We start from the raw sequence: 27,298 nt of genomic DNA, 5'->3' as shown, positions 1-27,298 counted from the left end.
CGGCCCGGTATTTTCTACAGCGAGTACGATTGGGGCGCGCCAGCCTTGTGCATGCGCCGCATCTTCTGGGCCGTTTTTTTTTACGGTAACTAGGGAGAAATGGACGGAATCATCCACCTCTCCATAACCAACGACGCCGTATAGGAACATCATTGCCAGCGAAAAACTGATACAATTTCTACTACGTTTCAATGACACAACATTACCGAACTATTCGAACCTGATAGAAGTTGCACATATTCCTTGTGGGAATAGGTGGATTTGACGTGACAGAGCGACTTGTTGTGATCTCGATAACATGTGTAGTTTATCGATTTCTGCCGTGGATCCGCAGCATCGCAACGAAGGAACTCGCGTGACTACGGTATAGTCGTGTGAAAATGATCTGAAGCTCGCTGCATTTTGCGTAAACGGTCGCCCTCGAAGATTCCCAGTTTAGCGTATCGGTTAGGATCCAGAGGGGACCCTTGCTATCAAGGTGGGACCATCACGAATTGCAGCACGCATCGCTGCAATTCGTGATGGTCCCACCTTGATTCCAGTCGCTAGCTCTACCGCGCCGCTTCGAGCGCAGTCACTCAACTATGAGCTTCACGCTGTTTCGACCGGATTATAATGTCTGATTTTGGGTCATCTTTGTGTCATCATAGACTTAAAAATCACATTCGCTCGATTTAAGATTCACTAAGGTTTCTTCTAAAAGTCTTCAGATCTGGAATTTTTTCCTTCTCAATGTGGTTTTCCTAAAGGGGATATTTAATCCATGTCTAAGCAATTTTAGATCACGTACGTACGGGATGGTACAGTACTATCCAACCGTAAGTCTATCCCTCTAGATTTCTTAGCCTCTATTAACGCCCACGTTTTGGTCGTTTGATGTCGCATGCGTCAAGTTTAGCAGCAGTCGAAAGGTGTGTTTCGCTGTCGGCAAAAAACTTTTTTTTTTGCCTGATAGAAAGGAATGCAGCTAGTGATAAAGTCAAGCGAAAATCATCTACCAAGCATCATAACGAGTAACCTTCAGTAAGAAAAAACTTCGTGGATGCATCCCCAGCTTTGCGCGAGGATTTCTTCCCCCTGTTTGGATTACTGTTTTGCGAATCTTATGTGGTTTTGTAGATCACTGACAGTAGCTGTTGAAAGTAGTAATGAAGTCTTTCATTACCAGAGAACAAAACTAGGGATAGTACATGTGATAATAATACACAAGATGGTGCATATAAAAACCGACAGATCCAATAACAGAAAGGACAACAACATTTGTCTTGAGTATGAACAGCCAAATTCACAGATCAGAATGAGAGATATTTACAATCACCGAATTAGCTATGGAGATCACTTACCATAACTATTTCTATCTTACAAATTCGCAAACTATCCAAAAGGAAGACGTATCTAGAATTTGTTGCATTGCACAATTCGAAAACGAACCGGTCGATAATAAACCTGAACAGTGCGCAAACAAGGAAAGTCAGGGCAATATAAAAAATGAGGTCCTTCATTTGAGAATCTGTGAAAACGTAACAAGAAAGACTACAAATAAAAGGCGAGGAAACAAAAAAAAGACTTTGGGTTCGTGTTCTGATCAAAAAAGCAGAACAGCAATAACAAGAACAAAGGAAAATGGAGAAAGAAACAAAAAAGTCAATTAATCTTATGGGAAAAAAATCCTTTCAAACTGGAAACAATACTGGATTTAATTGTGGTGTAGCTTTTCCCAGTTTAGCTCCTCTTCCTCTTCCGGCGAATGTTGGAGGTTTGAAAGATGGTCTAGCTCGTTTCGCTCGAGGTCCACCAGATCTATGAAGTAATACCATAATATCTATAAGCAATTCAGAGTATCACAACGGTTGTATTTTCAAAGGGTTTTCTTAAAGACGGAATGTAAACAGCCAAGATTTCGCTTTGACCTATAAATTACGCTGCACATAGATGGGCACGAATAGGAGAATCTCCCTCACGAAGATATATAAAAAAAATCGGACCCTATCCTCAAACTCTCGAAGAGAATCATTGTGTGCATGCATGGATCACGTAGAATGTATAGAACTTATTAAATTTCAAAAAGTGTAGGAACATCATCCTGGTGGCAGTAATTTTGGATAAGATAAAATGTTGGGATTCTGCTTTATATTAACAACAAACTGAAGAGAAACCCACGATGCTTGGCTATTTCCACGGCTGTTATTCCCGCTTTTCCTCTTTTTCAAACGTGGAGTTGCTCTTGGGGCGTGTCCCACATTGGCACCACCACGACCTCGGGCAAAACGACCAAATCTTGGTGCAAATCTCCCCGTTCCAGAAGAAGGTGGTGCTTAAAAAAGTTGGTGTGCTGCTTTGCTCCGTAAACCATACATCCAGTAAATATGTGGTTACCTGACGGTCCAGTTAATTCCGTCGGAACAGATGGGAGTGGAGCGGCTGTCTCATGCTCCTTCAATTTCTCCAACTGCGCTCGCATTTCAGCTTCGTCGCGATCTAAGTGGGTTTAGTTTCGTCAATCTCTCGACCTTTAGAAACTTCACTCTTTTGATGGTCCAACCGTCTACTTCCTTCCAGAATGGCTTTAGAGCAGTCATGATTCGACCACCATATCTCTCTACCTTGCTTGACGTCATTGAGTCCACCTGTACTAAGTCTGTGTTCGTCCTCGGTAACAATGCTGCCACCTAAGACAGTAACATTTGACTATTTCAGCTTCGTCGCGATCTAAGTGGGTCGAATTTAATTTAATCTCTCGGCCTGTTTAAAGGCGGCGCATCACAAAATTGACGTAGTAAGGAAACTCCGAGGAAAACATAGAGTTCGGGTTGTTGATTTACGGAGACGAGCGTGGTCGCACTCATTTCTCCTTAGTAGTCCTGAAAAACGGCGGAGGAAGCGCTTTAGATCCTATGAGATATATTAAAATGTGCACCCGTATACACTCTCCGGTCCTCTCAACAGCCTATTAGTTGGTTTTACTTAAATAGACTGGTGAGAAGAGCTCTTTAATCTTTGACCGCTCGGACGTGGACGCAACGCGCACGCAAAGGTGGCGCGCTGAAACTGATTTCGAAGGAATAAGCGCCGTCTTCCACGTCTTTTTTACAACAATTAGGGGAGGATGAGTGGAGCTACGCTCGTTTTCGCAATCTACAATCCGAACTCTAAGTTCTCCCTTGGGCTACCGTACCATGTCACTCTCGTGATACGCCGTCTTCAAGTGGAAAATATTATCTCACCTGCTCCACTCCCTCTCTGGAAATGATTGCATACGGTCCGGACAGTCGCCCTTCTTCGGCTAAATCTGTCAGTAACTGGGTAAGCGCTTGTAGACATCTGGTGAAGATATCACCATACTTTACCATGTGTCTGAAAACTTCTATCATCACACCACATATTAAAATTGAGAACGGGAAAAAATCACATTGACAATAGAAATGTTCCATCCATCTCATTTGCTGCTTATTTTCAAAAAATTTATGGTTTACACATAAAATACAACTGATGTAAAGATCTCAAACAGCTCGAAAAAGAGACGTAGGAAAATACTGACATTCTTGAACTGTGTTAACTGTGAATATGACATTGACTACTAAACATTCAACGGAAACCCACTTTTCTTTTAATGCCTTCGCCTCAGAAACTGCTGTTCTAGCTAAGAGATCAGATGCTATGGATTTCCTCTTCTTATCCGTAGTAACGTGCAGATACACCTTCAACGAAATGCATGAAGTGAACTATTACAAATCCACTTGTGATTTAATAGTATCGTTCAAACACAGAACGCAGAAATAAAACAAGCCGTCTTGAAAGTTTCAGTTGTAGAAGACGTCAGAGGCAGAAAAAAAGGAAGAAAATTATGGATAAGGGGATTAGCTTCAATTTCTCCGTACCATACCTTTGGTTTCGCTCCTCCCATAGCTACCTGTCGACCTTTAGGTGAAAGTTCAGCATATGCTACAGTACTCTCAAATTTGGTACGGTACAGACGTTCAACAATAAACCCTTCAACCACCTGAAACCATTAGTAATCAGCTAAAGTACGACATCGTCGTTGTCTCGACATCAACAATAACAATAAATGATGCTGCTATGACTATCAGATGTTATAACTACAGCAAAATTTCTTAAACCAAAATGCGATTTATAACTTCAAGCTCCATAAAACTTGCCATTTTTCTTAGGAAGCGTAGTGAATCTTGTTCAGACATTCCAACACCTCGACCATAGAAAGGCAATGCGGTATGTCCAAGTCGCATTGCTTGATCAGCGTCTTTTTTGCTCAGTTGTCCACGGAATAGTTCAGCAAGATACCTAATCATCCTCTAAGATTGCGATTCAGGCAAAAGATCGAAGAATTGGTCAGTAACCTCAGTGTGACATTTCTCATTCGCGTCATCGCTGTTAGAATCAATTGTGCCTCATCGGAAACATCGTAAAGTTTCACAGCATCTGAGTTTTGCTTCAGTCGTTGACAAACATCACATGGCGTCGTACTTCTGAGACACATCTGAGCGTCGTAAACCTACGAAAACTAGAGAAATACAAATAACAAACAGAATCGTGTAATTAGAGATCAAACCAACAACAATATCATCGTACCTCTCCAAAGTGTTCCACAAGAATCTTTCTTCTACATACGGATATGTTTTCACAGTAGGAGACTACCTGATAGATATTCTGCAAATGCATCGAGCGAACACTCACCGGTGCATTGCTATCATCAGCTAAAATATTTCTTCAAATCAACTAATAACAATTTCTCGGGGTTGGTGAGTAGGAGTGCCAACCTTCAACCATCTTTCTCAATCTTATTGCATCCTGATAACTGTACAGTAGGAGACAATAAGAAGGATGACCATCTCTTCCCGCTCTTCCTGTTTCTTGGTAATAACCCTCGATGGATTTAGGTAAACTGAAAGCTATCAAAAGTATATATAGTCCCAATAACGAATAAATAAATATGCAATTGGCATGTGCAAATCGTATTTGCCTGAGCGCTGCAACGCTTTAGCAACAATTAGGGTCCTAGAATCCTTCATAGACGCGATTGTAGGCGTCTGTGAAGTATAAACTGGGAGCACCAACGCAGGTTCTCCGTCTCAAACTCATTTTTCTATCCTCAACCGACATAATCAGAGAAGTATCACGATTACAAGAGCGAATGTGAGTATAGACATAGAAATCTCGGAAGTACATCGTTAATACAAAACATTTCTCACCTGTAATGAATTACAAATCGCACATCTGGCTTATCAATGCCCATACCAAATGCTATAGTGGCACAAATAACATTTATATTATTTCGTAGCCATCTGTGTTGAACCGGAAATAAGGATGTATTTTATCACATGTTTATCACAACAACCTCTAAAACTGCTACCTGTACCCTACCTGTACTCGCGCTTTATCCGGTAAACCAGCATGATATACCTCAGCACGCACGCCTGCCTTGGTCAGTGATGTACAAACATTTTCGCATTCTTTCCTAAAGAGCAACCAAAGAAGGATTATGATCGCTTCAGTAGCTATGAGCCTGTGCTTACCTCGATAGACAATAAACAATACCGGCTTTTCCAGGATATAATTGCTTCATTTTTTCGACAACGTTTATGAAAGATTTTGCAGCTTTTGGAATTATTTCGTAAGTGAGATTACTTCTGACGAAGCTACTAATAAATCTGGAAACAGCGAAAATTTAGAATTATACAAGAATTTTTGGACTAGCTTTTGATACAAACTATATTTTAGAGATGCAAATCACATCACACACAAAAAAAAAAATACTAAGCAAAATGAGGTAACAAAACTAATGAGAAGTTGAATAGCTTCTTAAGCTCAAATACATTTGAAAATCTAAGAATTTAGAAGTCTAGAAATTCAATTTGTTCATTGTGATTAGATAAGAATCCTTACAGTTTAGAATCAGCAATACCTAGATGATCTTTGGTGTCAGCGACAATTTTTGGAGTAGCTGTGGCCGTTAGTGCAATTATTGGTACCTTAACGTGAAGTTTAACGTTACGTGCATGTGCAACCAAAATACAAAGAAAAAAATCTCATATACCTTTGGTTGTGCATAGTCTCTACGTAAAGACAACAGTTTCTTGTAGTCAGGCCGGAAATCGTGACCCCATTGTGATACACAATGTGCTTCATCGATAACAAAACGGGCTAGAAGATTCCTACGATGCAAACTTGCAAAAACCGATGCTAGCCGTCCGGATGCACTTATCTGGAAAACAGTAGAAGAAAGAAAGAAAGTGTAAAGAATGAAGCGTAAGATAACAAATAAATGCTGGTGAAGCTTCCACTCTGTGCCATTCCTGCATAAATTCCGATCACTGCCAAAATTCTTTCGAAGCTTTTACAATTATCTATCTTCAAAAAAATCCTGTAACAACCATTGCTAGGGAAGTGAGACAGTGAACGAAGATCACATTTTCTACATCAATACAAATAATGATATTTCATAACACTATCCAGCGAGCAATAATCGTTCTCCTCTTCGGATCCTAGGAATTGGGTATTTTTTAGACACCATGCTCACTTATCAACAAGTTTTACTGTTGTTTTCAATTAGTTCTAGTTCCAAATAGTCCCACATACACGCAGCCTACAGTCAAAAAAATACAGATGGAACTTCGCAGATATCCAAATATTGCCATCATTGCTCCTCTAAATTGTAATCTGCTCAAAGTAATAGTAAGTAGTTAGTAACAGTTCAATATACCTTCTCAGGAGTAACGTACAACAGTTTAATATCCGGAGGTGAACACATCAATCGATTGTAGATCACTGTCTGCTCGTGGTCGTTTAAGTCAGATGTCAAAGCTTCACATGAGATCTGAAGTGAAATTTATCTGAACTAGAACTCTAGGCAAATGCATGCATCAATGAAAGATTCAATAACGTTCAAATTTTTAAAAATACTTTAATTCACTGAAATGGGTGTAACTTCTTATCTGGAGTACTTCCGATCTTTAACGCGAAGTCGCGATTTAACAAGAAATCAATCCGTGTATGACGATTTATATTTAAATCAATGTTTAATGTTCTAAAAGACCAGCCCAGCCCTCGTTTTCTAACATGAGGGAGCAAATAAAGTAGGCACAGTTCACGTTTTCGACAGTCTAGAAGCAACTTAGTTTGGCTTGAAAACGTCAGTTAGAAATTAAAATAAAAATCCGAGAAAGATTACAAGTTAATCTAACAGGTACCTATGAACTCGGAGCACATACAATGTTCTTTTGAATAGGATGAAAAGTCTGGAACTATCCGCTCTTCAATCTTTCGATGAGAATATTCACCTTGGATCGGTGGGGCTGAAGGCTCTTGTCTGGAGAATAGCGGTCGGTGCATCTCTATCGAGCAATAAACAGGGCCGAGTGAATGTTTTCTATTGGTCGCCATCGTAGATCAAAGATAGATAAAAAATCAATCAGTCCTACTTCCCGTCAATCCAGCTAGGTCACTGTTTCAGTTGAAGACTTCAAGACCCACCGCCGGATGCCACCGTAGTTGACTCTATATTTAAGTGAATATCAACAAAGGACAATTACCGCTAGATCCTTCATTTTCGAACGTTGGTCTTCGATGAGCGACTTCAGAGGAGAGACTACCACTGTCACACCGTTCGACATAACTGCTGGCAGTTGATAACACAAACTTTTACCGGCACCTACAATCCAGGTGAAAATGAAAATATTTGAATAATTCCAAAAGTTAAGTTGGATAGAAACAACGAACCAGTAGGCATAAGTACAAACGCATCGTATCCCAAAAGAATTGCTGTGATTGCAGTTTTTTGACGATGTCGGAAGGAGTTGAACCCGAACTTCTCTTTCAGTGTACGATACAGCTCATCACGAAGTTCTTGCCCAAGTAGACCCACTGAATTTTTTTTTTATCAATTCAAATTATTCATCTAAAACTTTTCCTCATTATTATGAAGCACACCTTCATCTTCAAAATCGTCTCCGTCGTCTTTCAGGAAACCTCGGAATTGACCGTGCATATCTAAGTACGACAAAAAAATGTAAAAAAGAGTAAAATAATGAATAGTGAAATAAGTGAAAGAACATACGGCGTTAATCATGAAATACAAAAGTTGGTAATAAATTGACCAAAAAGAAAAAAAAAACGAATTAAAGCATACCGTGCCGCTCTGTAGAACTCGTAGATCGTTGAAGCGGTACAATCTGAACAAAATTCCGCATTAAATGTTGATACTTAAATGGATTAGTTGAATGATATGCCAAACATACCATTACTGAAAAGGTAAGGCAGAATTTCAAAAAAAAAAGAAGTTTAAAATGAAGGTTCGAAATGAAAGTTGAAATGAGTAGGTTCGCAAAAGTTATAATGTAAGTTTCTGTGCCTTTCACTTTAATTGGTTTGATTTTTAGCCACAGCCTTTACTGCAATAAAAATAGAGGCATCCAAGTTTTAGTCCTTACTTCGTCATCGAATGAATCGTCTGAATCAGCGTAGTGCACAGCATTCGTCGATGTTGCCGTATCCATGGGCTCGACCTCATCCAAAGAGTCATTCTGCAACAAGTAAAGTATATGATTTTTCCTTCACAAAAAAAGTAAGAGTTTATGTACCCATCCTTCGGTATTCAAAATTTTCAGAACACCGAAAAATGGATGCAATTGGATAATTATGCTAGAAGGTCCTAATTAGTGTTGCGGCTATGCGTTCGTTTTCTTACTTTACGATCATTTTTTAAAATCATTTGTACACGCTTATGAGGAGACAGACACTTACCGCTGCTGGTTCGTCTTCAAGTAATATGCAGTCATCAGATGGTTCATCTCGAAAAAGAATTTCTTCATCGCTGTCCTCGACAACATCTAATGCAATAAATGTAAAGTCGGGTAAAACCACACGAAACACGGCGCAGTTGCATAAGCGGCTGCGCTCGAAGCAACTCAGTGGAGACAGCGGTTGGAATCAAGGTGGGACCATTCGCGAAGTGCAGCGATAGGTGGTCCCAGCAATGGTTGCGCCACGCTCTACCGCGCCGCTTAGAGTGCAGCCGCTTACGCAACTGCATCGTGCTTCATTTCCTTCTCACCTTGCTATATATAGTCAAATCAACGAAAAGAATCCATCCTATTTTATACCAAAAAAAAACAAAAATGAATAAGGCGAAAGTCGGCAATTATGCTATTAAAATACAGTAGTCGATATATACCTAAAACTTTGCAGCTGGTGGTAGATGGATTCCGCGACACAGACTGGACACTAGGTGGAACAGTTATCTAAAAGCGCTTGCCTCATTCCGTAATTCGGACCATCTGTTGCGATATTACTTTTATGATGGTGAGCGAAGCTGTGGACCGAAGAAATTTTAGGATTCGGTAATGAAAAACAGAAAAATGCGGCATGAGTCAACTTTCTAGAATAACGTCTACTCGGATAAGAAGGGATGGAAAATTAGTGTATATTGAAAATTAGATATGTAAACATGATAACCACAACAATCTTTTTTTGAGAAGGCGATTGAAGTGGGATAATAATAAAGAATGGGAGATCTGTATAGTGTACTTTGAAATGAAAGCTGCAGAAGTATACAAACTGTTATAACAGATCGCAAAGAAAGTGTCTAAAGTATAAAAATCCACAATAATGGAAGATAAAAAAGCAAATAATGGAAAATGGAAATCGAAAATGACATTGTATCAAAATAATGGATGTGATGGTTGCAGGTAAGATATCTTCCATTAAGAAAAAAAACTCACATTTGAAGTGGCTGACGCTGCCGCTAATGGAGATGGTTTTGAAGAGAGAGAAACTGCAGTAGTATAACTTGCAGTGGTTTTTGCCAAAGTGCTTCCATCATTTGACTTTGCGGACTGAGAATTTCGTACGACTTTGGGAATAAGTCTCTTTGGCACAGAGTCTTGTAGTTTTGGAACAGGGGTTGGCGCTTTTTGGAGATTTTGTGCAGTTTCCGTTGTTGTTCTCGTCGTTTTTGTCATCGTTGAAGGAGGAGAACTTTGAGCTTGCAACGCTTCAGATGTCGATGTGTTGCGGATGATATCTTGCACCTAAAGCGGAGCAACTAAGATAAGTACTAAACTGTTAGCTAACTCTTACCTCATTCGAACATTCAGCAAGATCAAACCTATCAGTATCATGTTCACAAAGATCCACTCCTTCGTGCGCACCATTACAACATCGAAATTTTGGCATTTTAAAGTCTAATGAAGGAATTACAAAACGATAGCCACCGAATTCGACTCGTTCGCGAGGTTTAACGCTGTCATAGCGTTGCTTCGGCGTCTGCATTCTGGTGCTGGTAAGTAGCAATCTGAGGATGTACAGCAATCAATTTATGCTCAGAACACAATAACCACATAATTCTATAAAACATTGATTGTTATCATTGATTTCTTCGTCTAATTCTATTGTTCTAAAAGTATGATACTACAGAAGGAATAAAACATAAGACTGAATGTGTTCAAGCAGGCAGGACACGACTCATCTGCTGTGAGGATTTCTTTTTATCTGCTTCACATGTACTCATTTCTTTATTTGTTGCACAAGGAATCATGTTTTTCTTCGTCACAAGTTTTTCTTTCTAAAATTTGTCCAACAGCTTATTTGTCCTCTTATGTGCAGTCGAGGGAAAACGAGGGGAGAGAGGCATAGTCCCATTGTTTGAGCGGTTGCGTTTCATGTTGAGATGGGGCCCACACTAGCTCCAATCGAACTCAGAAATTGTTAGGTTCTCATTACGCCACTTCAGGTATAACCGGTTATGCAATTACACCAAGATTAAAGTTGTTTCGACCTAATTGTATATGTATAGTCGGAGTCCTTGCCAGAGTATCCACGATGCGTTCATAACTGATCTGCTTGGTCCTTTTTCTTCCCTTTATCTTATTAAGTACCGGCGGAATGTTGCCTTCACGTTGTTGTAGTTACTTACTAGTCTCCAACAATACTTTTACCTTTGCAGATCATGAAGAGTCATAGAGTTATGGTAATCGTATCATGGGCAAGCTATCAGAGCCTCTGTACAGTACGGTCAAAACGACATGAATAACAGTGCAGCCCCGCTCGAAGCGGTGCGGTGGAGCATTGCAGTTAGAATCGACGGAGGTGCCTTGTCAGCACCATTCATCGCTACAGTTCACGATGGTCCCACCTCGATTTCTAGCGCTTTCTCGACCGCGTCGCTTTTAGCGCAGCCGCTTATGCAACTGCAACCTTCATGTTGTTGTGACCCTACTATACACATTTTATTGACGGATCCTTCCTGATGGGTAGGCAAGTACCAAGAGTTCTTGTTGAAAAAAAAATCCAATAACATGACATTTTCCTTCAGAAATGATCTCTTCTATATAAACTAGATAGGCGGTTCACGATCTGACCTAATGCGAACATGAAACTGGCGGGAGCTTGACTTCTCGAATTTGCTGTACAAAAGAATGACAACACCTGACCCGGTTTCTTTTTTTATAATTTCCTTTCCTCCTTTTTAATGTTGCCTGTTATCTTTTCCTTTGCAGTTTCCTCGCAGAATTACCGAAAGAGTCAAAAGAAAACTCAGGACCATAAAGTTGTTACCACTGGTACAGTTCCAAACCCCAAAACCACTTCAATGTGAAATATTTTCCATTCCCTTTCTATGTACATTATACATAAGGTAATTATGCATATTCATGCTTCTATTTGAAGAAATTCGGAGCAGAAGAACTATCCCTACTGTATGGCTATAGCAAACTGTCGCCGTTCAGGAATATTTTCAATAGTCGTGATCGCTGTCACATCCATAATAAGCGAAACTGTAGATTAAGCAAGAAGAGAGTTAAGTTGTTTCCGTGCCAGAAGGAGAACAACGAATCATGTCGTCATAAGGCATCTCGTACGCAATAAGCAACGGTTTCTTGTGAGCGACCACGTTTGTCGAAAGATTTATCACAAATGGAAAGAAATCTTAAGACAAATACACACTCTACGAAAATAATAAAATCAGTCAAGCAAAACCTAAATATGTTTATTTACAGAAAAAGTATGTCGGAATTTGATTGGAAGTAACAGCAGACAAGAGACCTCGGGTGTTGGTGTTAGATCGGACAATATGATATCATTCTTATTAAAATCGATCAAAAACCGTTCGAAACATGATCGAAACTTAGCTGTGCACTACCGCACCGGTCACGGCAATGGTACGACTGTGGACAGAAAGAAAAGGGATAGGAATGATTACGAGAATGGAGAAGATGTCAGAAAAAAATGGAAATAAATGACTACATGCGCAAAGAAAAGAGCGATGGAACAACTTAGGCAAGGTGCATCAGTCAAGAAATGTTTAACATTACCTTGCACCACTACTCACACGTTATACTGTATAAATCCTCTGTAGACCAATTTGTAGCACTATGTTGGAGCAATACTTATGATTAAATAACATGCAACATGGTGGTGATGAGTCGTAAAACTGGTAGTAGTTAGACGCACATAACTGGCATCTGTCACCCCAAATTACTTATCATCGAATTTAATCATAGCCTCTGCGGGTGAAAACCAAGGCATAAAAATGTTAGAAATCTCCGAATCACTTAGGCACAAATGAAGGCCGATCCCACATTAGAACGTGACGCGCCGTTTGGTTGATAATCTCCATCCAACTATCCAGGTAGGCTTTCGTATCCGCAGCTAGCATCACTCTGCAAGAATTTTTTTTTAAGGCAGAAGAAAAAGAGGCCATGTCATTCATTACAGAGATGTCAAAGTCATCTATATCACTCATGTTTATAACTAACTCACCGCAATTTTTCCATCTCGGGTTTACCGTTCGACTGTCGAGCACCGCCTTCTTTCGGTACCCAAACGTCTATGTGGAAGGAATTCGGATACGGGCACACCTCATTAACGGTTGAGGCGCCGTCGCCTGCACACGTTTGAAGATCGAGAAGCACTAGCCACTGCTGCAATTTACCGAATTAAAAAAGCACACCTGGGTTCATTTTTTCCCTCTTTTCTTTTTTGATATCGCTCATTTTCTACTAGGCTACTTTTCTGATGCGCGCTTCAACAAAACATAAGAGATAATGGGGAATTAACCCAAGATGAAAAAAACTGTTCAAACTGCGGATTTTTAGAAAGGTAGTGGTATCTTCGAACAAGCTCTGTCCAGCATTGGAAGATATCGGTGAAAAAGTAAAAGTAAGTTTGATACAGTACTAACCTTCCCATCTCTTTCTTCATCGGGACTGCGCCAGAATCTCATCTCTCCGCACTCTAGTACACACCAATATCTGAAATTTTAGAGACATTTAGCAAGAATTTACCCCCCTGAACTGACAGTAATTTGCCTGAACTACTTGTTGAGCAAAACAGATGAATGGTAAGGAAACAGTAACTGAGCGAGCGCACACAAACCTTGTCCAGGTTCCCAAGCCATCTCTAGTACGCTGGTACATCGACAGAAACCCGCGATGAATCGTTCGGCTCTTATCCGTGGCATGTCTAGATATCAAAGATTTAAAACCTTGAAACGCGCATTCTGTTCTACTGGTTAAGCAGAAATACCGAATTTGTTTCTGTCACTTTTTTCTAATTCGAAAGACTCACTTCTTCATTTTCACAACTACTGAACCTTCCAGTGGCGACATCACATCTTGCAGCGTCAGTTTTCGAGAGTGCGTGTCAATGTCAATAGTGAGCCTGCCAACCAATTGAAATGCTGGTTCAACTACAGCTGACGGACCTCCCAGCGACGTCTTTAGTGTCGCTATCTTCGAGCGCTGCTAAAAACTACATTATAGCTTCAAGTACTCGATTGCAAATTTGAAATCAACATTGTTCATAAATACTATCGACCAATCGGACAATAAACGTGTCCTTTGATTCTAGTAGTGGTATCGTAGAGCTCATAGACGTTTGAAATATGATCTACACTCGAATTGTCACCAAAATTCTTAGCAATTGAAAAGAACTATATTAAAGAAAAATAGCTTACAATTTCCAGGAAGACCTGCTTCACCTGTAACCACCACATTTTATAATGAGAAAAACGTTGAAGCAACATTGAAATGTTGGTAAATTATACGATCCCTACAAAGCCTGGGAATCTTGATTTAGCCTTACCTTTTTACCCAAGGTTCCCCCAAGTCGATACTTCACTTCATGCGAAATGTGCTCCCGTTTCGTTCTCTGGAAGAGTTTAAGTTTTCGAAACTTATTTTTAATCGTATTAAAAACAAAGATTAAAATGATTTGAACTGCTAAAGGTATCACTCCACGAATCTGAGGTGGTACGGATTTCAGGTTGAGTATTCATATACGGGATAGAAGATTATGGAGAGGAGGGTGATTCCGTCCATTTCCTCCTAATTGCCGTAAAAAACGGCCCGGAAGATACGGCTTCGGGCGTTTTGACGCACTATTTTCTACAAGGAGTTCGACTAGAGCGCCAGCCTTGTGCACGCGCCGCATCTTCCGGGCCGTTTTTTACGGCAATTAGGAAGAAATGGACGGAATCACCCCTCTCTCCATAATCTACTATTCCGTATACAAATACTCCACTTAAAATCCGTACTACCTCAGATTCGTGGGTTGATGCCTTTAACCATAAGCAAAAATAGAGTCAGGAAAATAATAGTGTTGGTATAAGAATGGTGAATAACCACAAGAAATAAAAAATAACAGCAAAAATATACTAACAAGTCCATAGACTTCCAAGGCGCATACGAAGTCAGGTGGTAGGTCCTTTAGCGTTAGATAGTAATTGAATTCAAGAAGACCCTTAAAATAATGTATTGGTGGACTAAAGCATGGCCAAATGGTTGGAAAAAAGACTCAAAGCAGCATGAGCAACTTTATAGTCACCTTCTTTCTTATTCCTTCATCGCTAGTAACCAATGAAGTATGCTGAACATCACAACCATATCGAAGAAGTACAATGAAGTAGTAGATATCATCTAAAGCGAAAACTACTCATTTGAAGTTCCTGCTGGACAAAAATATTCAGTCATCTAACAATACACACTTCAGCAAACTATCCCACCTTTGTGTGACGCGTAGTTGATTTGAGTGTTAACAAACTCGCGATCCAAAAATATCGTAATGTTGCTAATAGTAAGTGTTCCATGTGGCCCCGGTGCTCTGAAATTTAAAATGGTCCCATTTAATAAGGTGCTCTAAATGGTAGAAATAAGTTTTATGTTCTAGGATCCTTCACTATCAAAAGGATGCAACATACTAATGCGAAATCGCTAATACGGTAATAATTCTATCAACTTGACTTGTTGCTCATCCAAATACAGCAGAAAAAAATGGACGGAAAGAGAATCAGATACATTTCCCGTCAATCTCAGTCAGGATGTTCTCTCGAATCTTACAAATAATACCCACACTCAAATAGCAGGAATAAAAACCAACGATAAAAACAAACCCCTTCAACTCCCCACGATTAAGACGATCGATCTCAAACAGTAGTGCGCGTCGTGTCTCGGTAGCTATTAAAAGTGCACGTTGAGCATCAACCTTGAAAAAGTCAGACAATAGATACTACAGAAACAGTTGACAGGCACGAAATTGACAGATTACCGGCAACGGAAGGATAAAAGATGGGAACAAATGAACAACACAAGTTAAAACAGAATGGGAAGAAAACAATAAATCTTTTGTATTTAAAAAAAGGAATTGACATGAAAAAACAAGTGTGATAATAAAATGGGAAAAAGTACTAAACAGCGTGGTTTAAACTGTGATCAAAAATGATGTTAGCTAAATTTCGTTTAATCCAATGTTTAAAAAAGTCCAAGTTTCTATATTTCAGTATACCTCTTCACGACTTCCGCGGAATTCCGTGCGCTCCCTGCAGTACCGTAATGCTTGCATGGCCTGTGCTATTCTTTGCTGTTGCACAGAAACCTCACGTTCCATAGCAGCCTTAGATCACATATCACTCATGTTGCAATTATAGCAGAAGAGGATGTGAATCCTTCATTACCTTCCTCTCCGCTCTGGCTTTCTTACTTTCTTCTTCATTACTGTAAGTACCTCCACCACCACCAATAATCATCTGTTGAGGTACGGTTGAAATATCAGTGGTCAAGTCAATCTTCTCAACACCAGCATCCGCAGAACGCATTTCTCTCATTCGTTTACGATAAAACGATACTGTATACGGAAGAAGAGATCCTAAATAATTATCACTACAACCTCAACCTTCTACAGTACGCAACAAATTCCTACTGTTATCACCTTTGCTTGTATCGCCTTCACATTCAACATTTGCCTGACTTTCAGATGGAATAAACACTGGATCTTGCTTCGGCTTCTCAGGTGGCACAGGCAATGGGCTGGAGACTTGCTTCATTGGTGAAAACATTTCCTGAGTGGGTTCAACATTAATATGATAGGTGGAAATATTAGACACTATGAAGACTTCAAACAAAGCGACCTTCGTCTTACTTTTCGAGGAGTGGAAAGTGAGGAGGAGGAATCAATCGATACAAAAGTTATTCTTACTTGGCGTAGTATAAAAATAGTACTATTTAAGTATAGTAATAGTACTATCCCTGATAAGAAGCTACACATGTAGACTCGGATAGGAGATCGTAGACGGGGAAAGAACGGAATATCGGGCGAAAGAAGAAATTGTAAGAATTAATTGAATAACGAACAAAACCAATTCATTCTAATTTTTGGGCATATTGAGTCAACAGAAAAAGGAATCATACTCGCAATAACAAGAAAATATGCCTTCTATAATCTTACCTCTTCGGCAGTCGGTGCTAACCCTTCTGGAATCTTCGTAGGTGTTACGCCAGTGCATTTATTTGGTGTGTACTCCATGAATTCGAAAGCCTGATCAATCAAATGCGAAACGTTATGCGACGCGTTGACTTCATCACCCGATTCCTGGAATGATGTGAAGCTCTCATTTCTGGAGCACATCTTTCAATACAATTGCGGAAGATAAGATATCTCACCTCATCATCCCCAAAGAGATTCGCTTCTTCAGCTGTGTCTGGATGCTGAAGATGTATTGGTGACTTTTGCGACGTGATGTTGACTTTAGGCGATTTTCTTTTCGGTGACATCTTGATGGCGGGAGATTTGTAGGGTGAGTATCCGTGTCTTGTTGTTGACTTAACCTAGGAAAACATTTTTAAACAAAAAAAAGAAATACAGAAATAATCTTTGTAAAATTAAGTTACTTGGTGCGCTGTTCTTAGATCATCATTTTCATCCGACTCATCAGCGTAACGAGGACTTTTAGAGAGCGGTGAGCATGTTGGAGAACGCTTCTGTAAAAACATCAGTTAATTCCCCCTAACACTCCATATGAAATAACATGAGGAAAATTACCTCATTTTGCTTAATTTGCTGCGCAACCTTTGTAGCTAGATACGGTTGCGGATTCTTTGGTTTTTGGTCAAACTTTCGCGGAATTGCTGTATCACGCATGCGGATCGCTGCTTTTAGGATTTCATCTTCAGTTTCATCAGGGTGAATAGGAGTTCCAGTTATAGATGAAAACTGAAATGTATCACATATAGATCAACAAGCTAGACATCACTATCCAGTTTAAATTCGCTTCGAAATTGTTTTCTCACCTCCCAACGAGTCTTCAAGTTCTTCACTATACTTGCGCGGACATCAGGTTGAGTTGGTACACCTGGAGTAGAGCCCACAACTACGGCCGTATCCTGACTACCACGCCACTGTGTCTGAACTCTAGGGGTAGTTGGAGTGATTGGTGCGGTATGAGTGATAGTTGTTGTCGAAATGGTGGCGATAGGTGTTGGGGTTGGGATCTTGAAACCAGCACTAATTTTGTTCTGAATCAATAACAGTTGTAGGAAAAAGATGATCTACCTTAGCTTGGGTGGTTTTTAACTTCTCTTCAAGCTGTTGAGCAATCTTTTTCGCCTTAGCTGACTCCATAACAGCGGTTCGAATGGGAGACATTTGTTTTGTAAATGTGTTTTCCTTCTCATCAGCTACACTCTGTAAAAAAAACATTTTCAGTGATGACACATATTTACCAAAATACCCACAATGAGAATGTCTAAACAACCGGAAAACTGTCTTGAATCCTGTATGAATCCAAAATTTGAAGAAAGATACAAGAAGAGATACATTAGGTTTATCCCAAACTCTACTACGTAAAAAAACTCATTCATCTATTTCTTCCAATTAAGGCACTCGACACAATGGTTCTCAAATGTGTCCAACATTTTTTTTTTGTCACAAAATTGTTTATATAATGCCTAGCTTTGTTCCAGACCCTCTGTATATTCTGGGCACGAACTGGAGTTGTGGAAACTAAGCAGCTGGATTTCCCTAACAAAATACCTTCCACGACGCTGACATGGGAGTAGTAGCTTCTGGAGTACTAGCAGTTTTCGCACGAGCTTCCAACTCGTCCATAAAGTCCTTTCGAGTTTCGGTTGGTCTCAGTTTCACCTCAGATATAGCTGAAATAAGGTCTTTCAGCATCAGAAGTTCTAAACACTATCACAAGCAGAAATTTGTCATATGAAGATGAAAACTCACGAATCTCTGCAGTCATTTTCGTATCCATGGTAATTGTTCGCACCTCAAAATTTGGCGACGATGTTGTGACGGGGTTCTGTTTAAAAAAAACATCAACATGCCAAAGTGGGTTCAACACTTGCAGAAAACTTGCTTATCAAACACCAAACACCTTTGTAATGACAAAAAAAAGCGGGATACAAAGCATGGAACTCACAAAATGCACCGGTGAAAAATGTGTTTGACTGGCACTATGACTCTAAACCCGAAAGCGAATAAGTAAGCGGATTAATACAATTGCTGCATTCAAACAAAAAAAAAGAACTTTTCACATTTGGAGAAAACACTTTAAAAAACACCAACATGCAGTTAGGACATATAAAGAGGGTAAAAATTCCGGAACTAAAGTTCAAACATGCATAACCACGACATTACCACTCACAAATGGTTTTGGCGATATCATATTAATCGAGGACGTAGAAGAAGACTTTGCTCTTGGTGGAGTTTTCTAAAGCCACTCTCGTTCACATCCGGAGTGCAATATCCGGTAATCACATTGGTCATTCCTAATATTTAGTACCTTTTTAAGGAATGTATGCGCCCCATACTCATCGCTTGAAAGATCCACTTGTTCTTCCTTTTCCTTGATGGACCCCGATTTCGTTGTCTGAAACATTAGATGCTACTAAGCCATCATTTTTTTAAATCTCATTCTCTAGTGTTTGGAGTTGAATTCAAATAAAAATCAATTAACTATATTGTTTTAGCAGTTAATTATTGGCATACGAGACTAAATCTTTTGTTCTGTAAGGTTCGGATGCGACTAAGAGCTTGTGATAAAGTACTGACGAATTTTTTGTTCGGAACAGTAACCTCAAAATGTAACGGTAAAGCTAGAGGTTACACAATCATACAGCGCATAAAACATTCAGACACTACAAAATATTTTGCGCTTATGTTTATTAGCTCGAGCAAGTAATATAGATGAAGGAAGGTACGGTACACGTAGAAACATATTTCTTGACAATGAATTGAGGGCTCAGGCAAACGTAGAATGCTGAGTTATCGCGCTCTATGTGAAAAATACTGACCCAGCAATTCTCGCATTGTGTTCAGCGCGAAATTCACTATTCTTGGAGTTCTTCCGCTTTTGTTTGTCTCTTGACCTCACTTAAGTGTGTTTCAGTTAGTATACGAACCTTTTTAGTAAATGTATGAGCCCCATATTCATCACTTGATAAGTCCACTTCTCCGTTTTTACTCTTGAAGAAAACTCTCACTGCAGGGATTGGAGGAGCCCCGGCTAAGATTGTACTCTCGTCAGTCGTGTTCTGCAAAGGACTCCCAAGAATTCATAAACAAGTAAGAACTATGACAGAACTCACAATGGTTATATAACGATAAAAACGCTTAGAACTGGACGAACTAGACGAGGTAGTAGTAGTAGAAGAAGACATGTAGTTAACGGAGAAAATAAGGCCACCGATCAGTAGTTATAGCATAAATTAATAGAAGCAAACTGGTCGGCATGTGATAGCTTGTTAGAGGAGATAAGGATAACATGCGAGTAAGCTAACAAAGAAAACATTCAAGAAAAGAGAATTGGCGAGCAGAATAATTCCGTGGTAAATAAACTTCTTAACGTCAAAAACAATTTCTACTAGTGAGAAACAAATAACGTTTAACTTACCACTGTAGAACACAACGAAGACTCGTCTGTCATTACATGAGTGTCGGAAATTGGATGCGCAAAATGTATACGCCGTTGGTCCTCTTTAACCGGTTCAAACTTCTGTGGCGCTGAAATCGAACAAATCCATCGTTCATGTATTAGAATTCATTACTGGTTGTATTAGTCATATGCGATAGAGGAGCAGCTGATTAGAGGCGTGAATGGAATGTGAGCTATCTGCCTATCTGCCTAGGAAGTGAAAAGCAAGTGAGTCTCCACTAGCGCATCTGTGCGATGGCATCTTATTAAAGGCATCACTCCACGAATCTGAGCTGGTACGGATTTCAGGTGGAGTATTCGAATACGGGATAGTAGATTATGGAGAGAGGGGTGATTCCGTCAATTCCTTCCTAATTGCCGTTAAAAAAGATACGGCTTCGGGCGTTCTCGCGCATTATATTCTACAAGGAGTTCGACTGAAGCGCACCAGCCTTGTGCGGCGCCGCATCTTCCGGGCCGTTTTTTACGGCAATTAAGTTTCCTCTTCATAATCTACTATCCCTTGTAAGAATACTCCACCTGAAATCCGTACCACCTCAGATTCGTGGGGTGATGCCTTTAAAGCAGGTCGAGTGCAAAACTTCGGCAACTTCAGTTTTTTCTTTGATGCAGTAACTTCACGATACTAAAGAATTCTTCCCTCAAATCTGAAAGAAAACAGAAACTCACTTTTATTGCATGTTATTGAAACAGGCTTCAGTGGTGAAGACTCTTTACTAGACGGAGACTTTGCTGTGCTGGATGTTTTCAGTTGTGCCATCCCAGCCGGAGTACACAATACGGAAGGTCTTGTCTACAATATACACCAAAGACGTAATTCCGACTATTTAGCACACACAATTATATCCTACCTCTCCCATGCTAAGCCGAGGTGACACTCCTTTCATATACGCTTCTTTCGGCTTAGATCCGGGATGATGCCAGTTTTGATCAATTTCAAATTGTTCATACTCGGCGGCAAGCTCTGAGAATCGCGATTTCATCCTTGACGAGGGCGTCTTCGATGGTGAAGTGGAAACATCGGATGTGACGTTGTTTGTTTTGTTTTTCAACGGCGATGCCTATGAGTGAGTGTGGTAACTTACGACCGCTGTGGCGAACAACAAGCATGAAAAAGTCCAGAAGGTTAGATACGGTGATGAATGAATGTGACAGTCGAAGTAATGCGAATGAAGGAAAATCCCAAATCAATACCGAAAAATAGAAAACAGGTTAAGAAGCTAAATTTGTACCAAAAAAAAATAGAAAACATTGAAACCTACCGAAGGAACGTCCACTGGCATCTCATTGAATGAATTCTTTGACTCCTTATCTACGGATTTGTCTGAAAATAATTTGAAATACAAAGAAAAAAAAACATTAAAATCATTTTTGAAGCAAAGAAATCTTAGCTCCAAATCACGAAAAACAAACCGCTGGTACAGAAAACAAACTTGTGCTACATATTTCTTTAATAAAGACCTAGGTTTCAGGAAGAAATGTTCGATTTCAAGACTGTACATCGGAAATGAAATCAGTGACGTAACAACATAGCTGCACAACCTTACCTCCAGATTTCGCAGAGAATTCAGCCTTCATCGAGTCGTTCTCATTCTCATGTTCCATCGAAGCGCTCAACTCCATATTTCTCTGTCGTACTCGTTCCATAATTCGCTAAACTCATAATTGCATTGAAAATATTGCTAACAGTGAACTACGAGCAAATCAAATGAAAACTAATTAGTAAACATAAATGGGAACTTCAACGTTGAAACTGCATAAAATCATATGTGTAGAGTATCTATTAGAAGTATATTTGATTTGAAAGGAAGAGAATTCTTTTTTGATTGATTAATGCTTTAAATATGATGATCTAATTGAGTTTATATCCAGAAACTAACCTCAGCACTCTCGTCCACAGATTCCATGATTGAAATTCAAACTATACTTACAGGGCTTAACTGTGGATTGTGATTTGAACTCGTGTGAACTGTGATCACTAGAACATAGATAAAATCAAGAGCAAGGAGAAGATGGCGGGAAAAACAAACGTCACATAGGAAACGATCAGATCCAACAAAAATGAGGAATGAGGTCTAAAAGAACAGGACCTGCTACCGTATCTCACCACCACGAAGGGCACTACTTATCAGTAAATCAAAATTTTCAGGTCAACAGCTGTTTCATAACGCACAATTCAAAATTTGTTTATTCGCGCGTGACGCCGTGACGTCGGGCGTGGCGAAAATTCGGTGGGCCGGTTCGCCGATAGAGCACGTAATTACATGCGGGGGATTTGTCGCCGTGGGATCTTATGCGAGGAAATTTTTGAGGTTTCGGGAAATCCTCAGTGACCCGAGAAGATCACGATGTCGATATTGTTATGTTTTTTCTACAACAGCTAACAGTAGGAAGTAACAACAGCTTAGGTTTCACCAGAATAATGAACCGAGAAATGTTCTTAGGTGCAGAAACGTCTGGAAGATATCCATTGTTGTAAATTCAGAAGGAATAAGCTAAGCATTAAATGAGTTACAATAATTCACCGGTCAAAAATTTGATAGTAGGATAGTATCCTTGGTTTTTGGGGTACAACTGTTAGCGTTTTAGGGGTTTAAGGTGGCAGGGGATTGGTAAAAAAAAAAATCAAATATTGTCAAATACTTGAATTTCTTCCATGGAGGAATATGGAAGATAATGCTGCTCATTTTGCTCTCCCGATTGCGTTTTCGGTGTATTTTAATTTCTGGTAGAGTTCCAATAGAAATCTATGGTAATTACTGCTGAGAAAATCAATTAGCACTTTATTCTCGTGTATTAGTCGGTTTATTTTCACCATTGTGCTTCTTTTCTTTTTTTTTTCAAATATGTAATTTTCCTAGTAATCAACTTCCTTTTTCAATTTGTTTTCTCTTCTTGTACACTTTAATTAATTTACTTACTTTGATTATAGTTGTACGGTCAGACGGTGGTGCGGTCAGAAGGATGTGATCTTCATATCGGAGGTCAAACTCTGGACGAGTTCCATATTGTTTGAGTGGTCTACGCTCTGAGAAAGATGAAGATGTCCAATCTCTGGAAACTTTTGATTATTTATCTATTTGTTGACGTTTCACCTTTGACTCCCCCAACTTTCTCTTGTTCTCGTATTCTTATTGTTTATTCTATTCATTTCCCTTATTTTAATTGCGTTCCCCTTATTTTCTGTGCGTTTTCCTATGGTTTTCGATATTTTTGTACGGATTGTGCGATTACTGTAGCGCTCATTCAAGAACTTCAGACTTTCTTGTCACACTTTTTGGAAGAAAAGATATGAGAAGTGGAGGTGTGGTAGAGTGCCGGATTATGCACCATCATAGGGAAGTACAGTAGGGTCAAAACGACATGAAGCATAATGCAGTTGCGTAAGCGGGTGCGCTCGAAGCGGTGCGGTGGATCCCAACCGGCTGGATTTGACCCGCCTACCTCTCGTGGCCCCGATGTGCCGCTCCTGACTCGGCGCGGGTGGTTGAGTTAGAGCGCGTAATTTCCAGCTGTATGGATGAGAACTCCACTTCAGTGCTCATCAAGTGCTGTCAGCAGAACGGTAATATAAACCGTACAGTACTTTGTTTGAGCAGAATCAAAATCGTTATTGATTATTAATTTGGCTAACGTTTCTGTCATCGCCTTTTTTAGAAAAATCCAAGACGTGAATAATCTGTCCCCTCATACGCCTCCTCACAGCACAAAATATGACTTAGCAAAGAGATTGCTCAAGGACAACGTCAGAGAAGTAGACCGCAATAGCATTCATCTCGACAGCAGCAAAGTTGCGACGTTAGGTTGCGGACCGGCCGGTGGTTTTAGTGGCGCTAATTGTAACTAATAACGATTCCCCTTGCATCTGTAGGTCAAAATCAGCAGAGGTCTTGATACGGCGCCAGCTCGTTGGTCACAGGGATGCATTCTTCCTTACGATTCATTGTTTTAGTTATGACTGTTATGTAGAATGCTTCCAATGTTTTCCGCGCCAAAACGTCGGATTCGCGTACCATGACTAAGATCTTGACTGATATCTTGAAAGGGGTGTCGTCATGAGTTGTCTGCGATGAGCACCTAAAGGGGTCAGCGATTTTGATTTTACAAGCCCATCTAGCTGGACCTGGACCCGAGCGCATAGTGCTCTTCCCGTTTCGCCAATGTACTCAGCCCACATAGTTGACAGGTGCTCAGATAGATAACTCCCGATACCACGCAGTCCTCTCGCCTTCCATTCGGACATGCGACGCAGTTCGGTGTCTCGCAAAGTTTGTCATAGGCATGATTGCGGACTAACTGCTTCTTCAGGTTCGCATGTGGTATGTCCACTACTCTCACCGAGTCTTGCAGACCACCTGTCGTAAGCTTGCTCGCACCGCCTTGCTCTTGTCATCCGAAATAAAAGGAAGGCGGAAAGGGACAATAAGAATGTTTACTACTGCTGTTACTGTTACTGGTTTCACTATTTTTAAATGTTAATCTGCTCGAACTTTCTTGAGCATTTATAGTAGAGTCAAGAAACATGAAAGAAGGTGCAGTTGCGTAAGCGGCTGCCCTCGAAGCGGTGCGGTCGAGCTACCGTTTGAATCGAGGTGGTATAGTCGGGACGAAACGACACGGAGCATGGTGCCGACATCGATTCCAACCGCTTTGTCCACCGCGACGCTTCGAGTGCAGCCGCTTACGCAATTGCACCGTGCTTCATGTCGTCTTGACTCTACTACACTTCTCAAGCAAAAATTTCCGCATTCTCTTTACATGGTGCAAAAATCCCATACGGCCTTTGTGACATCTTCACTGACACTTTTTTTTTTGGTTTCAGGAGAACTCCGATGATGACGACTGTCGAAAGAGATTCATTTGTAACGGTTGTAGCTGTGAGGTGCGATTATGTTAGTATTCTTTATGTTCACTTTTTTAAAGTATTTTTTCCTATTGTTTATTTTTTTCAGAATACTTTTTCCTGTGTACTTGTATTGAATGAAAAATGTCTTGATAATCTTCTTTTTTTTTTTTTGAAACCAAAAGCGATTTTCTTGAATCTTTTCTAGGATCTCGGAATCCCATTCGATGCTTTCCTTGAGTGGATAATGAACAAATTCAGTAATGTCCCTCCTTTGGGTACGAGAAAAATCAGTCAGCACCGTTATTGTTGATAAACTGAAAGGGAGTTCACGATTTCGCTCGTCTTCGTTAAGTAAGTTAACTTGAAATTTAGTACAAAGTTAATTACATTATTTCAAAGATAATATAATCGTAGCCTGTTGGGTTTTCCTTCATCAAATGTCGCTGCCATTGTCAAATTTTGCGCATACGATCCCCATAGATAAACAGTTTGGTCAATTTGAAAACGTTAAAAACGAAGAACGTATAGTTGGTCCCGAATTTCTATTGTGGATTTATGATGTCGTGATTAGAATAGCGTATAATCCCCTTTTTATTCACCATAATATCCCAATTTTTACAACATCCAGCTTTAAGAACTCGCCGTAAAATGTGCTTTATTCAATATAGAAAAAAATCCCACTGCCCAGTTTATAAAGTTTGCATGTTTCGGATGTTTTTTAATTCTTGTAAAAGATCATTGTGAGTAATTGAATCATGGTAAACGTTCAAGACAGACAACTAATAGTCTAAACTGATTGTCTAAAGACGAATGTGTTTCCTGCGGTAAGGGTTATCCTCCACAGCAACATCGTCAGTCTTCTTACGTCGTTCAGGACAATTACAATAGTGAGCATCGAGACCTGGTTCACCAGCACGACCCATCAATCCTGGTAGCCCAGGATTTCCGTCATGTCCTTGGTGTCCAGGAATACCAGGTGGACCTGGGAGACCGGCGGCACCCGGTGAGCCTGCTTCCCCGGCCTTACCAGGTTGACCAGGAGGGCCGGCCCATCCCGGCTCGCCTGGTTGTCCAGGAGCACTTGGGAAGTGAGCGAAACCAGGCTGTCCATCAGGACCGGGGGCCCCGTCAAACCCGGACAATCCCCGCGCTCCTTGCTCGCCTTGTTCTCCTGGTTGTCCGGGCTGGCCATCTTCTCCAGGTGGACCACATACTCCGATGGCACCTGGGAATCCCTGCTCACCAGGTAAGCCTTCAGCTCCTGGCGGTCCTGGTGGTCCCGTCGGACAGATTATACATCCTGAAAATGGCCGGCTATAGTGACTTCAATTTTTATGGATTTTCTGTTTGCCATGAAAACTTACCACCAGGAATCTCATAGGTGAAGGCGAGGCTAACTCCGGGGGCGCCAGGTTTCCCGTCTATCCCTGGAGCTCCTTCGTGTCCTCGTAAACCTGGTCGTCCAGGTGGTCCTGGTGGTCCCGCAGGGCATCCGATCGAAGACACAGAACAATGACATACATCCGATTTGATGGCACGTTTTGCACGAAAGAGGCTAGGCATAGAATGAGCTGATTCTCCAGTGGGACTTTGAAGTACCAGAAGTCGTTCCCAAGTGTCATCGACCATCAAACGGAACTCGCCCATACCTCCAGTGATCTCATCTCGGAGGGAAGAGATGTCTTTAACAATGTGAAATATGCCGTACAGAGCACCAAAGACACCTAGAAGACAAACACTGGCGCCTATGTAGCCGTAGGTGGTCATCGTTAGGAATGAACAGCTCTAGATGGCTGCGTGGAACTTAAATACGCTGCTTCGATCCATTGAGAAAGCGAGAAATCGCTCAGTGAGATGTGAAAAAAATCGGTCACCCCCCAATGCACTTTTGTTGTTCACCTGATAAAACTGGATATTTTTTTCCGCTTGTAGAAGATTGAAGCATTCAATGGTCGTCGTGGAATGTTAATAAATCCGAGGTACTTTCTCGAAAGAAACAATGTTTACGCCATAATCTCGGCTCTTTCCCCTCCAAGAAAACATAAATACACTATCAAATGCCGAGGTTTCAAGAAGAGAGGACTTGGAGAATGTTTACGCCATAATCCCAGCTCTGAAGTAGATTTAACAGAAAAACGAGGACAGCCAAACGATGGGGCCTCAATTTTGATGGTTTTCTCTTCCTCAGAGCAAAAATAGTCGTCCTTGAGGAGTAGTATGGTTGG

The 27,298-nt window shown here is 40.5% G+C and overlaps 4 protein-coding genes across 10 annotated transcripts; all 4 read right to left on the bottom strand.

The window, feature by feature from the left end:
* Positions 1–1,673: 1,673 nt before the first annotated feature.
* On the bottom strand, positions 1,674–5,251 carry RB195_012032 (uncharacterized protein; the record flags this gene model as incomplete). Its single annotated transcript, XM_064193706.1, has 12 exons — positions 1,674–1,800; positions 2,161–2,314; positions 2,377–2,478; positions 2,543–2,669; positions 3,225–3,354; positions 3,601–3,698; positions 3,884–4,000; positions 4,158–4,299; positions 4,356–4,510; positions 4,588–4,712; positions 4,776–4,900; positions 5,208–5,251. The coding sequence occupies 12 exons, from the start codon at positions 5,249–5,251 to the stop codon at positions 1,674–1,676; spliced, it is 1,446 nt and encodes a 481-aa protein (XP_064051289.1).
* Positions 5,252–5,285: 34 nt separating this feature from the next.
* Positions 5,286–10,284, bottom strand: RB195_012031 (uncharacterized protein; the record flags this gene model as incomplete). 3 transcript variants are annotated; one of them, XM_064193705.1, is made up of 16 exons in its annotated part: positions 5,286–5,300; positions 5,380–5,473; positions 5,532–5,666; positions 5,902–5,987; positions 6,053–6,220; positions 6,719–6,832; positions 7,296–7,349; positions 7,548–7,666; positions 7,735–7,878; positions 7,945–8,004; positions 8,144–8,186; positions 8,445–8,537; positions 8,758–8,843; positions 9,188–9,254; positions 9,735–10,043; positions 10,093–10,284. In XM_064193705.1, 16 exons carry the CDS (start codon positions 10,282–10,284, stop codon positions 5,286–5,288), a joined length of 1,779 nt encoding a protein of 592 aa, XP_064051286.1. The 3 variants fall into 3 exon arrangements, with proteins under 3 accessions (XP_064051286.1, XP_064051287.1, XP_064051288.1); XM_064193704.1 differs by lacking the exon at positions 7,296–7,349 and adding an exon at positions 6,620–6,663 and having other exon boundaries at positions 6,053–6,170; XM_064193703.1 differs by lacking the exon at positions 7,296–7,349.
* A 2,275-nt stretch (positions 10,285–12,559) lies between these two features.
* Positions 12,560–22,134, bottom strand: RB195_012030 (uncharacterized protein; the record flags this gene model as incomplete). 5 transcript variants are annotated; one of them, XM_064193701.1, is made up of 32 exons in its annotated part: positions 12,560–12,671; positions 12,772–12,932; positions 13,193–13,262; positions 13,387–13,473; positions 13,579–13,754; positions 13,967–13,990; positions 14,095–14,160; positions 14,671–14,751; positions 14,836–14,927; positions 15,014–15,111; positions 15,401–15,492; positions 15,793–15,900; positions 15,962–16,152; positions 16,216–16,345; positions 16,732–16,875; positions 16,947–17,111; positions 17,175–17,264; positions 17,326–17,496; positions 17,574–17,774; positions 17,836–17,967; positions 18,316–18,437; positions 18,517–18,592; positions 18,713–18,754; positions 18,938–19,003; positions 19,076–19,162; positions 19,695–19,826; positions 20,186–20,295; positions 20,897–21,020; positions 21,079–21,288; positions 21,490–21,551; positions 21,775–21,880; positions 22,108–22,134. In XM_064193701.1, 32 exons carry the CDS (start codon positions 22,132–22,134, stop codon positions 12,560–12,562), a joined length of 3,555 nt encoding a protein of 1,184 aa, XP_064051281.1. The 5 variants fall into 5 exon arrangements, with proteins under 5 accessions (XP_064051281.1, XP_064051284.1, XP_064051285.1 ...); XM_064193699.1 differs by lacking the exons at positions 20,186–20,295; positions 20,897–21,020; positions 21,079–21,288; ... (1 more) ...; positions 21,775–21,880; positions 22,108–22,134 and adding an exon at positions 19,881–19,952; XM_064193702.1 differs by lacking the exons at positions 13,967–13,990; positions 20,186–20,295; positions 20,897–21,020; ... (2 more) ...; positions 21,775–21,880; positions 22,108–22,134 and adding an exon at positions 19,881–19,952.
* Positions 22,135–25,873: 3,739 nt separating this feature from the next.
* Positions 25,874–26,840, bottom strand: RB195_012029 (uncharacterized protein; the record flags this gene model as incomplete). Its single annotated transcript, XM_013453351.2, has 2 exons — positions 25,874–26,373; positions 26,438–26,840. 2 exons carry the CDS (start codon positions 26,838–26,840, stop codon positions 25,874–25,876), a joined length of 903 nt encoding a protein of 300 aa, XP_013308805.2.
* Positions 26,841–27,298: the final 458 nt, after the last annotated feature.

This window comes from Necator americanus, chromosome III, assembly GCF_031761385.1.
Source record: "Necator americanus strain Aroian chromosome III, whole genome shotgun sequence".
NCBI lineage: Eukaryota > Metazoa > Nematoda > Chromadorea > Rhabditida > Ancylostomatidae > Necator > Necator americanus.
Note: the sequence above shows the minus strand (reverse complement) of the source record. Positions and strands in the feature narration are given on the sequence as shown.